The sequence below is a fragment of the Theropithecus gelada genome, chromosome X, assembly GCF_003255815.1.
Source record: "Theropithecus gelada isolate Dixy chromosome X, Tgel_1.0, whole genome shotgun sequence".
In the NCBI taxonomy this organism is placed as follows: domain Eukaryota; kingdom Metazoa; phylum Chordata; class Mammalia; order Primates; family Cercopithecidae; genus Theropithecus; species Theropithecus gelada.
In genome coordinates this window covers 150,798,063-150,818,799 of record NC_037689.1, presented here as the reverse complement: position 1 = coordinate 150,818,799, position 20,737 = coordinate 150,798,063, and the positions used below count along the sequence as shown (strand labels likewise).

Genomic DNA, 20,737 nt, shown 5'->3' with positions numbered 1-20,737 from the left:
CCTGGCTGCAGCAGTCTGGTGGGGCGGGAGGGGGGCTCCTGCTACAGGGGTGCAGGGGACGATGGGAGAGAGGGGGACTCTGGCTGTGGGGGGAGGAAGGGGACTTCTGGCTGCAGGTGTGGGGGACGCGGAGGGGGTTGCCAGGTTACACGGAAGATCAAAAGAGGGAGGGGGCTCCTGGTTTGGAGCTGGGGAAGAGAGTGGGGGAGGTCTCTCTGCTTCCCTTCCGCAGTTTGGGTAAGGAAGGACTCCAGGCTGCGAAGATCTGTGTAGGGGAGGACTCCTGGCCGCAGGGACTCTGGGTGGGGGGAGAGCTACCTGTTGCAGGGGCTTGGATAGGGGAGGACTCCTGGCTGCAATGTTACAGATGATGGCGGGAGGGGGAGGTGCACTCGTTGTGGTGTGATAAGGGGACATCAGCTCAGGCAAAAGGGGGTCTCCCAATAGAGGTTGTGGGTGTGTGCCAAGGGATTAAGTGTCACCAACTGGGGGAGGGCTTCGGGGGTGCATGGGCTGCAGCAGTGGGAGGGAGTGGATCCCTGGCTGCTGCAGTGCTTGGGAGGGGAGGGCAAAGGCCTGTAGTGGGGGTGAGTTGATTGGCAGCAACGTCCCTCTCTCCCCTTTGCACTCACAGGCTGCGTCAGAGACTGCAACAGTCAGCACACATTCCTGTCTGATCAGGCTCCCTCCCTCAAGTCCTCTGCGATGGCTCTGGCGATTCTTCGGGACTGGTGCAGGAGGATGGGTGCGAACACAGAGCGCTCCCTGCTCATCCTGGATATCCCTGACGACTGTGAGGAACATGAGTTCCAGGAGGCCGTGCAGGCTGCCCTGTCGCCCCTGGGCAGGTACCGAGTGCTCATCAAGGTATTCAGAAAGGAGCTCGGGGCCAGGGCAGCCTTGGTGGAGTTCACTGAGGGTTTAAACCGAAGCTTCATTCCTCGCCAAATAGCAGGCAAAGGGGGACCCTGGAAAGTGATCTCCCTGCCCCAGGTTCCTGATGCTGAGTTTCAGGATATGCCCAGTTTCCCTGCACAGCCCCAGGGGCAAGCAGTGGCCAGAGGCGCAGGTGAGGCGGGAGCTGCAGGTGAGGCAGGATCTGTCAGTGAGGCAGGAGGTGTGAATGAGGAAAGATCTGCAGGAGAGGCAGGAGGTGCAGATAAGGCAGGAGGTGAAGATGAGGCAGGAGGTGCAGGTGAGGCAGGAGGTGCAGGTGAGGAAGGAGGTGCAGGTGAGGAAGGAGGTGCAGGTGAGGCAGAAGGTGCAGGTGAAGAAGGAGGTGCAGGTGAGGAAGGAGGTGAAGATGAGGCAGGAGCTGTAGGTGAGGCAGTAGGTGCAGGTGAGGTAGAGGCCTGGACCCAGTCAAGGAGCCAGACCCTGCGGCCTCTGATGAAAACTATGGCCTACCGGGAACTGAGACCCTTTTCCGGGAGGGAGCAGCCAGGCTGCGTGGAAGAATCCTTTGAGAGCTGGTTGGAGGACGCCAAGGATATGCTGCAGCTGTGGTGCCATGCGTCGGAAAGGGAGAGAAGGAGGCGGCTGCTGGATAGCTTGGATGGCCTGGCCCTGGATATCGTGAGCGGCCTCCTGGAGGAAGAGCCCGACTTCTCTGCGCAGGACTGCCTGACGGCGCTGGGGCAGGTGTTTAGGAGCCGGGACACGTGGATGACCTCGCGGATGAAGTTCCTGACCTGCACACAAGGGCCCCAGGAGGGGCTGTTTGCCTTCGTGGTGCGCCTGGAAGGCCTGCTGCAGAAGGCCGTGGAGAAGGGGGCTGTCCACCCAGCCATGGCCAACTACCTGCGACTGCGGCAGGTGCTGTCTCGGGCCCACCCCAGCGAGGCGCTTCAGGATACCCTGAGGAGGATGCAGCTGGAGAGGAGGCCACCCGGCTTCCTGAGGCTGCTGCGGCTCATCCGGGACATGGAGGCATTGGCGGCCTCCCCAGCGAGGAGCCAGCAGTGTGCGGCCTGGCCAGCAGCCCCAGTGGAGAGTGAAGACCCAGCTGCCATCCAGGCGTCCCCTGCCGGTGGAGATGCCGCCCAGGCATCCCCAACCCAGGGGAACGCCAGCGAGGCTGATCCCAGAGCGGAAGATGCTGCTGAGGCTGCTTCTGCCACCAAAGAGGCTGCCAGGGGCGCCCCTGCCACTGGGGAAGTTGAAAATGCCCCTGCATGCCTTGAAGGCCTAGGTCAGGCAAGGCCCCCCGACGCCCCTGGGGGCCTCCCAGCCCGGATGGGCAGTGGAGTCGACATGGCCCCAGGAGGTCCCAGCTGGGAGCCAGAGGGCCTTGTCCAGGTCGGAGGCCAGGAGGCTGAGGAGCCTCCCCAGGAGGGGCTCAAGCCCATCTTGGAGGAGTCAGAAAATGAGGATGAGGACGGGGCTGGGGAGGTGGGCAAGCCCAAGTCCCCCCCGGGCAAATAGGCTCTGAGGGCCCCGAGGGCTCCTCTCCTCCCAGGCAGCAGCACCCTGGAGGCAGATGGAGGCCAGGCCAAGGCCGGTCCCTCACCCCACGTTTGGAGCTGTGCCTCCCACCTCCCCCAAGGGGCCCTGGCCACCATCACCAGTCCTTCCCAGTGACCCAGATGACCACGTTTGATACCAAATGGGGAGCTGGCCTGGAGGGAGCCCTGAGCAGCCAGCCTGAAGATGTCTGCCCCCACGCCTTGTCCTGTGTTGGGAGTGATAGGGGAAAGAGGCTCTCTCAAGGGTGCCACCTGCCTGCATTTCCCAAGAGGTGGCCCCCACTTGCCATCCCTGGGGCAGGCTGCCCCCTGTTCCTGGAAGCCCACCCTCACCTGTGTAGGCCCCATAGTGACCCACACGTCCAGCAGACACCCACTCACCCACCGCTAGCCGTTGTTCCTACACAAAGTAGTGTGCTGTGCGCACATCGGTGTAGCCGCCTCTGGGCCTGGGGCACATGCTGTGAGCTTCCTGCGAGCCCAGGCTCTGCTCGCTGCTGTCTGTCCCACATCATGAGCACCACCTCTGCTTTCCCAGTGTAGACCTAGGCCAGCGGCTGCTCGTTCTCGTGGAGCTGTGTGTGTTCTTCTCTGAGCAGTTCCTCCCCGGAGGCCCCCAGCACAGTCCTGGGAGATGGTGGAAGGAGGCGCCAGGGCACGGTGGATGCTCGTCCTGTGACTGCTATGGTGAGCATGACCACGATGGTGACTGTGACCATGATGGTGACCATGACTGTGTGAGGAAGAACCGGACCTGGGACAGAGCAGACTTGCCCTGCCTGAGACTCCCCGGGGAGCTTTGTGCTTTGGCGTTCTACTCCTGTTGTTACTCATGACTCAGTTTCTTTGACTGGGGGGGGGGGGTGTTCCCTGCTGTGTTTTTGGTGTCCTGTGAGGGCCATAGGACAGGGCCCTGCCCCAGCGGATGGGCTTGGGAGGGGGCTCCCTGAAGCCGGTGGACTCTGCCAGAGTCCACTGTCCTGGCAAGAGGCGGACCCTGGGGCCCTCAGGAAGGAGGGACGTGGCAGCAGGGTCGGCAGCAGGAGGGCGGGTAGATGAAGCGCCTTGCCAGGAACCCCAGGAGGAGGGGGCCTGGGACCTGTGTGGGACCTGTGTCCTGTGGTGGCCATTTGCAGTTTCTCTCTGTGTTGTGGTTCCCTTCTCTTCAATGGTTTCAGTACATGTTTCTCTTCAATAAACTTCATTCAGTGTTCCAGCCGGCCTCACCTCTGCTGTGGGAAACTGGAGGTGAGGTTTGCGGGGGATGGAGTTGGGTGGGGTGAGGGCCACAGTGGCCAGGCTGACACTGGTGTGTGGGCAGAGCAGGGTCCCTGAGGGCCTGTGTGGTTCTTTGGGCTGCATGGAGCCTGGCGACAGGATTCTGGTTTTCATGGGCAGTGGCTGATTGAGTCCCCAGGGCAGCAATCCTCCTTGAGCACTGGCCGGAGGGGCAGTCCTCAGTGGGGGCCTGAGGATCCTGGAACCCGCCCTCCTGAGCCCTCCTGGGACTGGCTCTCTCTCCCAACAGGCCAGGGAGCTCGCCACAAATTGAGGGTAGTCCTCGATCAGCCATTTAACTAACCCAGAGTCTGTGGGCAACAGGACTGGGACAACTGATAGGCCCCTCCCTGCACAAGTGCGGGGAGGGGACGGGATCAGTGACTTGGACCTGGCGAGGGTCTCCCAGAGCTCACTCAGTCTGTGCCCACACGCTTCCTCCAGCTGTTCTGGAGCACAGAGCCTCCGACCATCCCTTTGGCTCAGATGATAGCCAGGGTGCCCCAAAGCAGCCTGGGAGCCAGTGCTGGGAATGGGTGGCTGCCCGCCTGGGCTGAGGAATCCTGGATCTAGGCGACCTGTCTGCTTGAGCAGAGCTGCAGTCAGCAGGGCTGCAGGGCGGCAGGGGCCCTGGGAGACACTAGGCATACACAGGCGAGTGCAGGCGTGGGCGGGGGGTAGTTTTGCGGGGCTGTCGGGGAGGGGCAGGGGCAGCAGGTCCCTGGGGCTGGGTCTGCAGCCTCCTCGGCCTGAAGGTGCCTAACCAGTGTCTCAGGGACCCTTGTAGTGTGTCGCATCGGGGTGCCCCGCGGGCATGCCTGGGGCCCCCACTGTGCTCTGCTGTCCCTGCCTTCTTCAGGCTGGGCACAACCCCAGCATGTCTGTCCCTTGTGTCTCAGCAGGGCCAAGTCAACTGCTCACTTTCCAAGGGCCCCTCCAGATTTCAGGGACAGGACAAGAAGAGAGGGCGAAGAGCTTGGCTGACCTTGCCAGAGCCTGTCAGGGCTCCTTGGTTTTCCCTGTTCAGAGTGGACCTGTGTGTGCCGTGAGTGTCTGAGCGGGTGTGTTTGCGCATGTGCGTGTGTGTGTCAGTGTGAGCATGTGCATGAGTTTCTGAGAAAGTGAGTGTGTGTGAATCCAAGTGACAGCATGTGACTGCATCACTAAGCATGTGTGAGTGGGAGTGTGTGGGGGAATGAGGCTGTGCCATTGAAGGTGAGCATGCATGTCGCTGCATGTGTGTGACACTGTGAGTGTGTCAATGCGTGTCAGTGTGTGTGCGTTTGTGAGTCATTGTGCGTGAGTGTGCTGACTGCAAATGTGGGTGTGTCGATGAGCAGGCATGTATGTGTCATTCAATGCGTGTTTGTCACTCAATGTGTGCGCGCATGTGAGTGTGTCTGGAACGTGAGCGTGTCACTGAACGTGTGTGCGACTGTGTCAGTGAGCGTGTGAGCACACATGCTGGATAGCTGGGTTGTGAAACCTGGAAGGGATCTAGCCAGGGAGTCTGGAAGGAGGTACCGGGAGGAACCAGTTGCTTCCCCACCAGCCTGGAGCAAGGAGACTTTGCTGGGCCTGAAGGACGGGCCCCACCACGGGGCCCCCTGTCCCTTTCATCCTGGCCAGGCCCTCGGTGTGTGCCGGCTGGCAGAGCTCCTACCATGCATTGTGCTTCACTGCACAGTCCTCACCAAGTGTCCCTGGGGGGTGGGGGCACGGGGCATGTGTGGCCTGGGGACAGAAAGGTCCATCGAGGTGCCTTCCCGGGTGCCCAGGGGCTGACCAAGCCCATCCAATAAGCAGCAACCTCCTGGGCTCACAGACGGCTTGAGCAGTGGATGAGGGAGCGGGATCAGAGCCCAATCATGGGGGGTGAGACTGAGCAGAAAGGACTCAGAGAAGTCCCGTCCTCAGGACTGTCCCAGAATAGACAAGACTGAGTGGGGTCCCATCCTAAGGCCTGTCCCCTGAGCAGGGAGGACTGAGAGAGGTCCCGTCACCAGGCCTGTCCCTGATCAAAGCGGTCTGAGAGAGGTCTTGTCCTCAGGTCTGTCCCCCGAGCAGAGAGGAGTGAGAGCGGTCCTGTCTACAGGTATACCTCTGAGAAAATTAACTGAGATGGGTGCCATCATAAGACCTGTTCCTTAACAAGAGAGGACTGAGTTGGGTCTCCTGAGCAGAGAGGCCTCTCTCCGAAACCTGAGCAGGGGGAACTGTGAAAGGTGCTGTCCTCAACTCTGTCCCTGATCATAGAGAAATGACAGAGGTCTCATTTTCAGGCCTGTTCCATGAGCAAAGAGGACTGAAAGAGGTCCCATACTCAGGTGTCCCCTGTGCAGAACAACGGAGAGAGATCCTATCATCAGCCCTGTCCATGAGCAGAAATGTCCGACAGAGTACAATCCTCAGGTTTCTTTCTGAGCAGAGAGGACTGAGAGAGGTCCCATCTTCTAGTTTGCCCCCTGAGCAAACAGAACTGACAGAGGTCTCATCCTCAGGCATCCCCTGAGCAGGACGACTGAGAGGACTCCTGTCCTCAGACCCATCCCTGGGCGGAGAGTCATAAGAGAGGTCCTGTCCACAGGCCCATCCTCTGTGTAAGAGGTCAGAGAGGGATCCCATCCTAAGGTCTGTCCCCTTAGCAGAGAAGACGGAGAGTGGTCCTGTCCTCAGGCCTGACCCTGAGTAGAAAGCAGTGGGAGAGGTATCATCCTCCGGTGTCCCCGGGCAGAGAAGACTGAGAGAGATGCTGTCTTCAGGCATGTGAGGCTTAGTGGGCAGAGAGAGGTCCTGTGCTGTGGCCTGTCTTCTGAGCACAGTCGACTGAGAAAGATCCCATTCACGTGTCTATCCCAGAGCAAAGAGGACTTAGAGGGGTCCTGTCCTCAGGCCTGTCCTTTGAGCAGAGAGGATTGAGAGAGGTCCTGTCCTCATATCTGTCCCCTAAGAAGATGGACCGACAGGGGTCGTATCTTCAGGCCTGTCCCCTGAGCTAAGGGGACTGAGAGAGTTCCTGTCCTCATATCTATCCCCTCATAAGATGGACCGACAGGGGTCCCATCCTCAGATCCGTCCCTTGAGCAGAGAGGACTGAGAGACATCCTGTCCTCAAGTCTATCTACTTAGAAAATGGAGGGACAGGGGACCCATCCTAAGGCCTACCCCCTACGCTGAGAGGACTGAGAGAGGTCCTGTCCTCACATCGATCCCCTTAGAAGATGGACCAACAGGGGTCCCATCCTCAGGCCTTTCCCCTGAGCTGAGGGGACTGAGAGAGTTCCTCTCCTCATATCTATCCCCTCAGAAGATGGACCGACAGAGGTCCCAAACTCAGGTCCGTGTCTAGAGCAGAGAGGACTGACAGACGTCCTGTCCTCATATGTATCCCCTTAAAAGATGGACCGACAGGGGTCCCATCCTCAGGCCTGTCCCCTGAGCTGAGGGGATGAAGAAAGGTCCTGTCCTCACATCTATCAGCTCAGCAGATGGACCAACAGGGGTCCCATCCTCAGGCCTGTCCACTGAGCTGAGAGGACTGAGAGAGGTCCGGCCCTCATATCTATCCCCTTAGAAGATGGACCAACAGGGATCCCAACCTCAGGCCTCTCCCTGAGCTGAGGGGACCCAGAGAGGTACTATCATCATAGCTATCCCCTTAGAAGATGGACCGACAAGGGTCCCATCCTCAGGCCTGTCCCCTGAGCTGAGGGGACAGAGAAAAGTCCTCTCCTCATATCTATCTTCTTGGAGGATGGGCGCACACAGGTCCCATCCTCAGACTTGTCCTCTAAGCTGAGGGGACCAAGAGAGGTCTTATCCTCATATCTATAACCTTAGAAGATGGACCGACAAGGGTCCCACCCTCAGGCCTGTCCCCTGAGCTGAGGAGACCGAGAGAGGTTCTGTCCTCATATATATCCCCTTAAAAGATAAACCGACAGGGCTTCCATCGTCAGTCCTATCCCCTGAGCTGAGAGGACTGAGAGAGGTCCTGTCCTCACATCTATCCCCCTAGTAGATGGACCGACAGGGGTCCCATCCTCAGGCCTGTGCCTAGAGCAGATGGGACTTAGAGATGCCCTGTCCTCATATCTATCCCTTTAGAAGATGGAACCACAGGGGTCCCATCCTCAGGTCGGTCCCTTGAGCAGAGAGGACAGAGAGGGGTCTGGACCTCACATCAATCCTCTTAGAAGATAAAACGACTCGGGTCGCATCCTCAGGCCTGTCCCTTGAGCAGAGAGGACTGAGAGAGGTCCTGTCCTCACATCAATCCCCTTAGAAGATGGACCGACAGGGGTCCCACCCTCAGGCCTGTCCCCTGAGCTGAGGGGGCTGAGAGTGTCTGTCCTCATATCTATCTCCTTAGAAGATGGACCAACAGGGGTCCCATCCTCTGGCCTGTCCCCTGAGCTGAGGGGACTGAGAGAGTTCCTGTCCTCATACCTATCCCCTTAGAATGTGAACCGACAGGGGTCCCACCCTCAGACCTGTCCCCTGAGCTGAGGGGACCCACAGAGGTCCTGTCTTTATATGTATCACCTTGGAAATAGACCGTCAGGGGTCCCATCCTCTGGCCTGTCCCATGAGCTGAGGGGCCCGGGACAGTTCCTGTCCTCATATCTATCCCCTTAGAAGATAAACTGCAAAAGTCCCATCCTCAGTTCTGTCCACTGAGCTGAGAGGACCGAAAGAGGTCCTGACCTCATATCTATCTGCTTAGAAGATGGACCGACAGGAGTGCCATCCTTAGGGCAATCTCCTGAGGTGAGGGGACTGAGAGTTCCTGTCCTCATATCTATCCCCTTAGAAGATGGACTGACAGGGGTTCCATCCTCAGACCTGTCCCCTGAGCAGAGAGAACTGAGAGATGTCCTGTCCTCATATCAGTCCCCTTAAAAGATGGACGGACAGGGGACCTGTCCTCAGGCCTATCCCCTCTGCTGAGGGGATTCAGAGAGGTACTGTTTTCATATCTATGCCCTTAGAAGACGGACGGACTGGGATTCCATCCTCAGATTTGTCCCCTGAGCTGAGGGGAGACGGAGAGAGATCCTGTCCTCATATCTATCCCCTAGGAGATGGACCGACAGGGGTCCCATCCTCAGCCCTGTCCCCTGAGCTGAGGGGATGGAGAGACTCAGTCCTGTCCTCATAGCTATCCCCTCAGGAGATGGACCAATAGGGGTCCCATCCTCAGGTCTGTGCCTGGAGCAGAGAGGACTGAGAGACGCCCTGTCCTCATATCTATCCCCTAGGAAAATGGACCGACAGGGGTCCCATCCTCACACCTGTCCCCTGAGCTGAGGGGATGAGAGAGGTCCTGTTCTCATATCTATCACCTTAGAAGATGGACTGACAGGGGTCCTATCCTCAGACCTGTCCCCTGAGCTGAGGGTCTGACAGAGTTCCTGTCCTCATATCTATCCCCTCAGAAGTTGGACTGACTGGGGTCCCAAACTCAGGTCTGTGTATGGAGCAGAGAGGATTGAGAGAGGTCCTGTCCTCATATCTATCCCCTTAGAATATGAACCGACAGGGGTCCCATCCTCAGACCTGTCCCCTGAGCTGAGGGGACAGAGAGTTCTGTCCTCACATCTATCCCCTTAGAATATGAATCGACAGGGGTCCCATCCTCAGGCCCGTACCCTGAGCTGGGGGACCAAGAGAGGTCCTGTCCTCATATCTAATCGCTTACAAGATGGAGCGATATTGGTCACACCCTCAGGCCTGTTACCTGAGCTGACGGGATCGAGAGGTCCTGTCTTTATATCTATCACCTTGGAAGATGGACCGTCAGGGGTCCCATCCTCAGGCCTGTCCCCTGAGCTGAGGGGCATGAAAGAGGTCCTGTCCTCATATCTATCCCCTCAGGAGATGGACCGACAGTGGTCCCATCCTCAGGTCTCTGCCTATAGCAGAGAGGACTCAGTGACGTCCTGTCCTCATGTCTATCCCCTTAGAAGATGGACCGACAGGGGTCCCATCCTCAGGCCTGGCCCCTGAGCTGAGGGGACTGAGAGGATTCCTCTCCTCATATCTATCCCCTTAGAAGATGGAACGGAAGGGGTCCCATCCTCAGATCTCTCCCTTGAGCAGAGAGGACAGAGAGAGGTCCTGTCCTCATATCTATCCCCTTAAAAGGTGAACCAACAGGGGTCCCATCCTCAGGCCTGTCCCCTGAGCTGAGGGGACTGTGAGCGTTCCTATCCTCATATTTATCCCGTCAGAAGATGGACCGACAGGGGTCCCATCCTCAGGCTTGTCTCCTGATCTGACTGGACCGAGAGAGGTCCTGTCCTCATATCAATCCCTCTATCCCCTTAGAAGATGGACTGACAGGAATCCCATGCTCAGGCTTGTCCCCTGGGCTGAGGGGACCTAGAGAGGTCCTGTCCTCATATCTATCCTCTTAGAAGATGGGCCGAGGGGGGGTCCCACCCTCAGGCCTGTCCCCTGAGTTGATGGGACTGAGAGAGGTCCTGTTCTCTTATCTATCCCCTTAGAAGACGGCCCAACAGGAGTCCCATCCTCAGGCCGGTCACCTGAGCTGAGAGGACCCAGAGTTCCTGTTCTCCTGTTTGCTGAGTGACATGTATGTGGAGAGGTGTCCCTTTATGAATTGCTCCTGAGTAGAGAGTACTGAGTGAGGTCATGTCCTAAGGTCTGTCCCCCGAGCAGAGAGGACTGAGAAACTCCTGCTCCCTCATCGGCTTTGATCAGAGAAGACTGGGAGAGTTGTGGCCTTAGCTCTTTCCCTTAGCAGTGGGGACTGAGTTAAGCCCTGTCTTCAGGTCTGTTTCCTCAGCACAGTGGATTGAGAGACGTGCCATCCTCGGGCCTGTGCCCTGTCCTTCTGTGGATAGGCACCCGGGGTCTGTAGAGGGCCAGCATGTTTTGTATTTAATTTTAGGCTCATCTGAGAACCTGTCGATTCACTGCCTCGTAAGTCTATGTCCCATTGCAGTTGATTGGGAATGACAAGGCTAACCTAGGAACACGGCTGGGACCCCCTGCTGCTTCTCCTGCAGGCTGCAGCACTCTCTGTGGCCTTTCTGGACTCCCGGCCTCCACCTGTTCCTGGCCTGGGATCACCTCCTCTTAGTGAGCCGTGTGGCATCTTCATTTTTCTGAAGATGAAGATGCCACAGAGCAGTCACTTTCCTGGCCCCTCCCATGGCAGGATGCCAGGAAGAAGGCCATGCCCTGGGCAGTCTGGCCCTAGGTGGGCTCTGGGAATGGGCCCTCTGGCTGCCAGACACAAGAACAGGACCTGGCACAGAAGAGTGAGATCCCTGGGGGCCACCCTTTTCCCAGTTCTCGGTCCTCTTCCCTGGAGTAAGATAATTTGGAAAGAGCTGAATGTGACCTTTTCCCTCTGTCTCACCTTTCTCTTTGCCTGTGCAAGCAGGGCCACCATCTGGACCCCGACTCCTTCACCCACAGTGGGTTGTGCAAAGGCCAAAGCCCAGGTGCCTGTCGGGTGCTTCCCTGGGCCTGAATGGCAGACCCTGTTCCCCTGCTGCTGTGGTCCCCTGAGCCATGGTCCCCAGAGGCTCAGCTGGTTCTGGGCCTGGACTTACACTCTGCCATCTGAGCTTTTCCCCACTCACAGACCCCGGCATTTAGGGGGCAGACTCTCTCAAGGCTACCATCTTCCTTCAGATCCTACCCCTTCCTCAGGGAGCCCAGAGCAGGGCCTGCCTCCCAGGCCTGCAGTCCCTGTACACAGCAGTCAGTCCCCTGAGTGTTTTGGCCTCCAGCACCTCCAGCTGCCCTGCTCCTGGCTCCACGTGCCTGCTTGTGCTCAAACTCATGGCTCCCATTCTCCTCTTGGAAAACCCCAGGTCCTTCTATCCCCAGAACCTCATTATGAGCCACAGCACCTATCACAAAGAGAGAAGAGCAGCCCCCAAGCAGATCAGTTTCCTGTCCTGGCAATAGGGGTGGGTGGATTTCTCTCCAGCAGGGCTGACAGTCAGCCCAATCACCAGTGAGTACCCTGGGGACCTGTGACCCTGTTCCAGGGCACATTGTACTGCTGGAGACTGGGCCTTGAACTTTTCCCTGAGCCCCAGATCCAGGCGTCCTAGCGCACACACCTGGGTTCTGCATAGTGTGGCCACACTGCATGCCCACCATGCTGCACTTTCTATGACATTGCCTGTGGTCTTGCCTTCTGTGGCACTCCCATACCTTGCTTTCAGTCCCCCATGGTCATTTGACAGCCATGATTCCATCTGGCCAAATCAGGGACAGCAGAAACCTGGTCATAATGGCCCTTCCCACACACCAGCCATCCACCCCGAGGTGCTGAAGGGTTTGGAGCCTGGGAGAATAGTGAGCCTCTCCCTCACAGAACTACCTAGGGTCAGGCACCAGGCTGAGAGCCTGCATTGACTCCTCAAGCTGTCAGAGGAGGGGAGGTGGGCAGTGTCATGGCCGCTCTTCTCCAAATGAGGACACTGAGCACAGGAAGGTTCAGGAAGTTGCCTACAGTGACACAGCTCATCAGTGGATGTGTTGGGATTCCAGCCCAGGCTGACAGAACTCACAGCTTGTGCCATGGAAACAACCAGAGGACAGGTGGCATGTGGTTAATGGTGACAGCCCTTGAAAACATGGCCAGAGGACACAGGGCCTGCAGTGAACAGCGATCAGTGCTCTCTTGGTGGTCAACACATGCTGCTTCTGTAATCAGAAAAACAAAAATCCCAAACCAATGTCAATGTCTTTTTCAAGACTCTGAGAAAGAGACCAGAAGGACATGGGCCATATGTTCTCAGTGACTGCCTCCATCCGCTTGGGGAACTGAGATGGTTGGGAGCACTCAGCTTCTTTCTACTCAGTGTCTACAATGTCCCCAGGGCCCGTAGGAGCCTGTGCTCCTTAGGGTGGGGCTCCCAGAGCTGGGGCTCAGTCTTCTGCTCCAGTCTGTCCCCAGGCAGGGACTTGTCAGGGTGTCTCTTCAGTGTCCCCTGGGCTGGCACATGCTATTCTAGTCCTTTGGTCCATAGACAGTGACAGCTGAAACACAAGTGATGCTGGCTGACCTCTTGATACTTGCTAGGCGCCTCCTTAGGACTTTCTATGCATTGCTGCTGGCTTTACCTGCAGAGTTTGGAGATCCTTTGCTGGGACAGGCACATGGCACTTGGGCTGCGTGTGTTTGGTTTGGGGTGGGAACATGTGCATTGAATGAGACTGAGAGCCACTTGGAAGCACAGAACTCAGTCTGGGGGACTCCACAGCAGTCCTTGGAGGAGATGCTTTCTGAGCTTGGTCTTAAAGGCCAAGTCACTGTTAAAGGGTGGAGGGCTGGGGAAGGAGGTGTCGCCAATGCCAGCAGCAGGATGCACGTGGAGGAGGCCGGGAGTGAATGCCAGGAACAGGGCAGTAGTGAGGCATGAGGCTGGAGAAGCAAGCGGGGGCCCATGGTGAAGGGTTTTTCCTAACAGGTAGGGAGCTGTCTTGGAATATGCCATGGAAAGAAGCACATTCTGTGGAAAAATACTCAAGTGTGGTCTGTATTGGGAGAGAGGTGGCCAGCTCCCGCCATTGCTAAGGGAACCACTGTGATGACAAGTCAACTGTGGCTTAAAAGCAATTTGGAAGGGTCGAGAGGTTTTGAGAATAGACCAGAAAATAATCCTCTGGTGGATGAAAACTAGTCTCCAAAGATTGCCTCCCCAGAGACACAGGGCTACCATGACCTCCTTGTGTCACACCCATGAATCTGTAAGGTCACATGGCAAAAGGGACTTTGCAGATGTAATTAGGTTACTAATCAGTTGTCCCTAAAATGGAGAGATTATCTTGTGTTCTCCGCTATGTCTGGTTTAGGATGCACATGAGCCTTTAGAAGCAGAGCTTTCTCCTTGAGGAGGGCAGAAGGGGAAATCAGAGAGATTCAATGCATCAGAAGAACTCAAAAGATTATTGCTAGTTTTGAGAGTGTGGGGGAAGCACATGCACGGACTGGAGAGTGGCCTCTAGGAGCTGAGAACAATTCAGGAGGCAGCTGGCAACAAAATGGGGACCACGGCCCTACCACCTCAAGCAAATGAATTCTGCCAGCAACTTTAGTGAGCCTGGAATCAAATTCTCCTTCAAAGCCTCCAGATAACATCCCAGCTAGCCAACACTCTAATTGCAGCCTTGTGAGCAGAGACCCAGTTAAGTTAGGCCTGGACCCCTGACCCAGGGCAATTGTGTGATAATAACTGCATGTTGGTTTAAGCTTCAAAATTTGTAGTAATTCGTTATGTGAAGCTGGATTAGGTAGACAGCATGGCACTCCCCCTTTAAGTGCAGCTCTTTTTGATGACCATGGCCTTTCTCATCAAGGCCATGAGGAATGGTGGGTGCTGGGCTCCCTTTGGTCAGATTCCGCCTATGTTCCTGGCTCAAGTCATTACCATGGTTGCAACAGTGCAAAATCTGGCAGTATTTTCTTCCCCACTTTGTCTTTCTTTACAAGATTTCGTTGCCTAAATTTACTAACCAGACTCACTTGATTCCTAGCAACATTTCTCATCACTGCAAGCTAACAGCTTTAAATGGCGGTGAGGTCTGTAGTCGTAGAAGATGTTAAAGTTCTGGAGAACTCTACTTTTCTTTTTTCTCATTCCCTGTACATTCTATCCTCCTTTGGACTTTTGGTGCAAGAGTCTTGGAATTGATTCTAAAACTTGTAGGTCCAGATCATTCTCCCCACCTGCATTGTCTGTGCACGGCTGTTTTAAAGAAAGTAACCCCCCTCCCTTAGCCCAACACAACTTTCCCCGCCTCCGTGAGGCCCAGCAAGGACTTTCACAGCATAACACCCAGTTCCCTGAGTAACAGTCTCATGTGTGTGGTGACAAAACACAACACAACAAGGTCTTGTAAGGTTTTGCCCTGGAAACCTTCTCTAGTTCTTTATTACCATGGACCAAAATATGCTATTCGCTTCCTTGATTTCAGCCCCATAATTTTATCCCACACCATTTTCCTTTATAATTTCTCAAATTTGTGGCACTGCCCAGTCTTATGGGTTGAATTGTTTCCCCTCCTGCCCTTCCCCCACCGCAAAAAAAGGTATGTTGAAGCCCTAATCTCCCAGCACCTCAGAATGTGAGATAGGGTCTTTACAGAAGTAATCAAGTTAGAATGAGGGCATTAGGATTGGCCCTAATCTGATATGACTGGTGTCCTTCTACGAAGAGGAAATTTGGAAAGATGTGCATACATATACACAGAATGCCAGGGTGAAGCTTGGAGTTCTGGTGCCATGAGCCAAGGCAGTACTTGGAAGTTAGGAGAGGGGCCTGGAACAGATTTTTCCATAGAGCCTTCAGAGGGAGTGTGGCCCTGCCCATATCCTGATTTCTGACTTGCAGCCTTTGGAATGGTGAGGCATCTATTTCTGTCAGTTCAGCCTCCCAACCTGTAGGGTCTTTGTCACAGCAGCTGGAGCACACTCTTACACTCCGATTCTTGATCTCAGGCAGTTTTCAAGCTGAACCCACAATTCCTTATTTGTGCTGCATCAATATGACCCTCTAGTATAAAAACAAAGAAGAGAGATCTTAAAAATCATGGCATAAAAGTTGTTAATGTAAATACCTGATGTTTCACATGGATTACAAAAATCTTCCACACTTGCTTTCCTAAGTTTGCGTTCTGTGGTACCTGCACCATCATCACAGAAGAAACAAAACAAAGTTGTCTTTAAAGATAAAGACCCTGTCCCCAACCTAATATGCCATGAAAGGTGGGTTTTTTTTGTTTTTGTTTTTTTGTTTTTTTTTTTGTTTTTTTTTACTGCATTCCATTTTGGAGCATCAAATGAAGCAAGATTAATTGACTAGTTCTTTAATACCAGCAGCTTTCAAACCTTTGGGTCTCAGCACCCTTTGCACTCTTACAGTTTATTTAAGACCCCAAAGAATGTTTGTTTATGTGGAGATTCTATCTCTTATCTATACACACAGTATAAATTTTGCTGTATTAAAATTTAAAAGTAAAAATAAAAATTTCACTTATTGAAAGATGACTGTAGTAAAAGCATTGCACATTAACACCAATAACATGCTAGACAGCTGAATTTTCATCTGCTTCTGACTTCCACGCACCTTGGCATCACACTCAGGTAACCTCTGGAAAACTCCACGGTATTCTCAGGCAAGAAGAAAAGAACCAAGGCAAAAATATCTTCGTGTCATTATGAAAAGAGATTTGATCTTGTAAAGCCCTGCCTGAAAGGGTCTGGGGGACCCTCTGGGGTCCCTGGACCCAGATGTGAGAACTGCAGTGTTAGCCTATACTTCTTGGGTCCTTAGGACATGTATCTTACCCTGACCCTGGTCGCTGTTAGCATTAACCATGCCTTTCATGTCCATGGGTGCTCCTTGCTGCACCTGTCCTGTGTGATGCTGTTACTGCATGTGAAGCAATCAGGAGTAGCATGGGTGAGTCAACAGAATGTCCAGAAATAATGATGGAACAGTGGTTAGGCCAGGGCTGTGGAGGGCCCTGCAAATTAGGCAATACAGAGCAGTCTTTAGCAAGCATTTCTGTAAGCCTGTGCTTGCTGGGCATAAAAAGATAAGTAGGACAAGGTCACTTTCCCTGGAAAAGTAAGAACCCAGCATGGGATACAGATAAAGACAAAACAAAGTATGCACAGTAAACTGAGATCATTGCTACTGGAGTAGCAAATAGAATGTTAGGGTGGATTGTTGCAGTGGGAGGAGGACGAGTCACAGAGAAACCCATGTACGGTGAGCATATCTGGAGAATTTCCCAAGGGAGTTCGGGGAGGGGGACATTCCAGACAGGGCAAAGGGTGTGCCCCAAAGCATGCAGGCAGGACAGAATCTCCGGGATTTGGAGAACTGCTGGGCTGGTGCTGGGCGGAATAATGGGAGATGAGGTGGAGACCTGGGGCCACAGAGGTTTGTGTGGCTGGCTGAATTCTAGGCCCAGTTCTACCACTCAGTACCCTTGTGACTCTGAGCAATGGTTTTAACCTTTTGGAACCTCAGTTTCATCACCTATAAAATGACCATAATAAAGATATTCACTGGGAGTGCAGGTAACATCAATGGGGTAGTGTGTAGGCAGCACTCAGTCTCACACAGCCCTCAGGGCCCGCCCACGGCTGCCTCCATGAGCACTGTCATACTCGGGAGTCCTCTGCAGCCTGCCCCTTGTCGCCATCTGGCACCACTCCCTCCCCATCTTCCGGCCTCAGTTTCCTCATCTGCAGAATGGGAATCATAAAATGCGCTCTCTGGGTGGAGCAAGCAAGTGAGATTACAAAAGACAGTCTCTCCTGCACCTCAGTGGCCACTCCTGTCTGTCCTTTCCATTGCTGCTGGGATTGCTCTCCCGGGTGTCCCCAGCATCACTCTGTGCATCTCCACACTCTGTGCTGTGCAAAGGTGGAGTGGGAATCAGCAGTGCAGTTTTCCCTGAGGGGACATGACCCACAGTCAGCCTGACTCCTGCCTGCTTGGACCCTGCCCTGGGACGCAAAGGCTGGGCTGCACTTCATGGAGTCCCACCAGCTCCTGTGAGGGGGCAGGGTGGTTGGGGCGTGGCTGGCAGGGATCTGCAGGTGCAGGAGCCCGTGGTCACATAGGCAAAGGCCAGAAGGCAGGGGCCTGGAGCCACCGAGCAGCACAGTTACAGGTGTTCCACAGGCACAGTGAGCACCCTGTACCCTGCACCCTGCAGGCACCTAGGCTCTGCTCAGATGCACCGCAGGCCTGGACTTCCACGCAGTAGCCCCTCCCCAGCATCTGGGTCCTCAGGGAGCCTAGGGAAATGCAAATGCTTGGGCTTCGGTCCCATTCTCGGAATCAGTCTTAGGGTGGGGCCTTGGAGTCTGCATTTTAGTCACATGGCCAGGATAATACTGAGAAACATGTCTGAAACTGGGGTGGCAATACTGCCATTCCGGGATCAGGGATAGGGAACCACGCAAGATTAAGGCTGTTGAAAGATCCAGGCAGCTCTGGAATTGACCAGGACTCCAAGGTTTTCAGTATAACTTTGAGCGTAATTTTAGTTTTCTACTGTATCCCAATCCTTTGGAATGAAAAATCTGTAAGTGTTGTGCGTAGTGGCCCAATAACTAGAAGCCATTCTCAATAACTAGCTGTTCAGGACACCTGGTGTGAATGTGTGGGGTTTAGCACCTAGGCTGAACGTCCCAGGCTGTGAATGAGTAGGTGGATGAGGAGGAACTCAGACGAAAGGGTCATTGGATGGTGAACTCATTGCTACTGACTATGTGGGGAAAGAGGGGAGAAGTTAGCTAATAAAGTGGCTTGGAAACAAGGATGGGCCCTGGTGACATGGGCCAGGAGGAAACTGAATTCCATGACTACACTCATAGTAATTACAATAACTGAAGCAGACGCTGAGTGATCATGACACATGTATTAAACATTCTGTGTTGGTTATTTCACAGACACCTCACTGGAATCCAGTAGGATCATTTCTTCAGGTGAAGAAACAGAGATGGACAGGCTGGGTGACTTGCCAAGGCCACACAGCTGCTCTCTGGTGGGACCAGGAATTCAAATCCACTTTCTCCTCACATGTGGTGCATCACCATCGCTTTCCTTTGTAGATCTGACTTGTTGAGATCATTTGCAGTGGAGTCATTTGGGAATATATGTGATTTAATAAGTCCAACTCCACGAATATCTAGTTACTGAGGGCTTATTGTGGTGCTTGGCACTGTGGGAGATATAAAACAAAGAGATGATGCCGCCTGCTCACTTTCAATTACCAGCAAGGATTTCTTATTGAGCACTCCTGCGTGCCAGACACTGCAGTGAGTGTGGCCCACACAGTCCTTTGCCTCATGCAGCCTGCAGGCTAGTGGCAGTGAGACACATTACTCCAATAACCACAGAATGTGATTGACAACTGAGACTGTGAAATTCAGAGCTTCTAAGGACAATGGGGGCACATTAATCTACCTGGGGAGCCTTCCAGATCTCCCACACCTGGCCTAGTGTGGGCGGTCTGGAAGGCTCCCCCAGGCAGACTTGTACACATGTATGGTGCATGCATGTAAAGGTAGAACCAACTTCTTTTTGTCCATTCTCTGAGCACCCTCAAGTCCTAGTCTCCACTTCTGGCAAAACATGATGGCTTCTCCCAAAGAGCCCACCAGCTAATGGGGAGGCGGATGTGAAAACCTGGAGAGGGCTGTTCAACTGGCCTGTGGGAGTCAAGAGAAACAAATGATTAACTTGACATTCAAGGATGACTTCACAAGGCTACGACAAGAGAGAAATGTCAAGGATGTCCCAGTTGGCCGTGTCTGCTTGTTCCTGTCATCCTCTCTTTTTTTGGCTCTCTGCTGAAGATGTACCCATGACCTCTTGTTCTGTGCCCCCCTGGCATCCTGTCTTTTGCAGAGCACTGCCTATACCAGCAGATGGTAAACTCTTTAAGATGGCACTTGGCACAGTGTCTGTCACATAGTAAGTGCTCAGTAGAGCTTTGTGAAATGAATGGATAAGATGAGGGGTAGCTCATTTTCAGAGGTTCACAGGAGTGACAGAGCATGAAAGCTTCTGGGGATAGCTTTGGAGGATTGCTGTGTCAAATCACAAAGAACTATGGAGACTACGTTCAAGATTTTAGACTTGTGTCCCATAGGCACTGCAGATGTTTGGAAAGCTTCGAAGCAGTTCTATGTCAACAAGGTTTGCTTTTCTGAAAGCTCAGTGTGGTGGTCGGTGGAAGATAGGATTGGCATGGGAGAGGGTGGATTCTGGGGTGTTCCTCGGGGCGATTGCAAGAACCTACAGTGACTTGCCTGTGTTCCAGGGTAGTGGGCCTGGAGACAAATGGTTGTGTTCTAGTCCTATTTAGGAGGTGGGATTGCCAGGATTTGTTCAGGATTGGGTGGTGGACGTGAGGGAGAGGAAGGAGTCAAGGGTAATAATGGCTAAAATCTGTGGACTACCAAAGGGGTACCAGGCACCTACCTCAATTATTTATACCCCTTGTAAACCACCCTTCAGGTTCTGAGTTATTATCCCTGTTTTAAGGATGAGGAAACTGAGGCTAAAGAGTAAGCGAAAGAGTGAGATTTCAGCAGTGCTAGCCAGAGGAGCTTTGGAGGTGAGGTTACCATCCCCTGGTGTCGAGAATTCAGGCAAGCTGGAGAGCTTACAGGGAACTAATGAGGTCAGTTTTAAGCATGTTCAGTGGTCAGGAGGTATCCCAAAGGAAATGCCTTCTAGACAGCTGGAAATGTAGGATGAGAGGTAAAGAGAGAGTTTGAGACTAAGGGAAAGATTTGAGAATCACAGGCAAATGGGCGATGGTTGAAACCTCAGTGCAAAAGCCATTCTGGGAAGTGGTGGGGGTGAGTGCTGGTCCCAGGAGAGAGACAGAAATAGGCAGTGAGGAAACGGCACAGGCCAGGACCAGTGCAGACTCTTTTCTTAGAAGTTTGGCTCTAAAGGGGAAGGGAGGTGGGGCAGTTGCTAGATGGATACAGGATGAAGGGAAGGAGCATTTCATGGTGTTTGTTCATTCATTTGTTTTTAAAGCGTGGGAAGCCTTGGGTGGGTTAATGTTCTGAGGAAGTCACTGGCTAGGAGGCCATAGGTTTTTCTCCAGTGGACATTTGAATTGACGAATGTCCTCTGTACATGCTTGAATTGGGTGACCATGTCAGAAGGGCTCTGGAGGTGGTAGCAGTCACCTGCATTCATGCATTGGTTCCCCAGTCCTCACATGCATGTGTCTCAGGAGAGTGAAGGACTTCCTCTTTATGGACAATTAGGTAGCTGGATGGTAACTCAATAGCTTCCAAAGAGGGCAGGAGGCTGTCATCCCTGGATACAGAGGGCTTTAAAAGCAGCATGGAGGCTGGTATCTGGGAACTTCTTGCCTTCTCTTCACATATGAAAAATGCATGGCTTTTCATCACTAGCGTCCTTCTGGCAGGGCATTCTGAGTAGCAACACAGG

At 54.0% G+C, this 20,737-nt stretch overlaps 1 protein-coding gene across 1 annotated transcript; it reads left to right on the top strand.

Annotated features, from left to right (window-relative positions):
• The first annotated feature begins 705 nt into the window (after positions 1 to 705).
• Positions 706 to 2,424, top strand: LOC112615056 (paraneoplastic antigen Ma6F-like). The gene is made up of 2 exons (XM_025371713.1): positions 706 to 855; positions 1,438 to 2,424. The coding sequence occupies exons 1-2, from the start codon at positions 706 to 708 to the stop codon at positions 2,422 to 2,424; spliced, it is 1,137 nt and encodes a 378-aa protein (XP_025227498.1).
• Positions 2,425 to 20,737: the final 18,313 nt, after the last annotated feature.

Bases quoted from the DNA above. Each gene is read 5' to 3' on its own strand.
- LOC112615056 (XM_025371713.1), top strand. From the start codon at position 706: ATGGCTCTGGCGATTCTTCGGGACTGGTGCAGGAGGATGGGTGCGAAC. The intron at 856-1,437 runs GTGCTCATCAAG...TCCGGGAGGGAG, and splicing joins CGCCCCTGGGCAGGTACCGA to CAGCCAGGCTGCGTGGAAGA.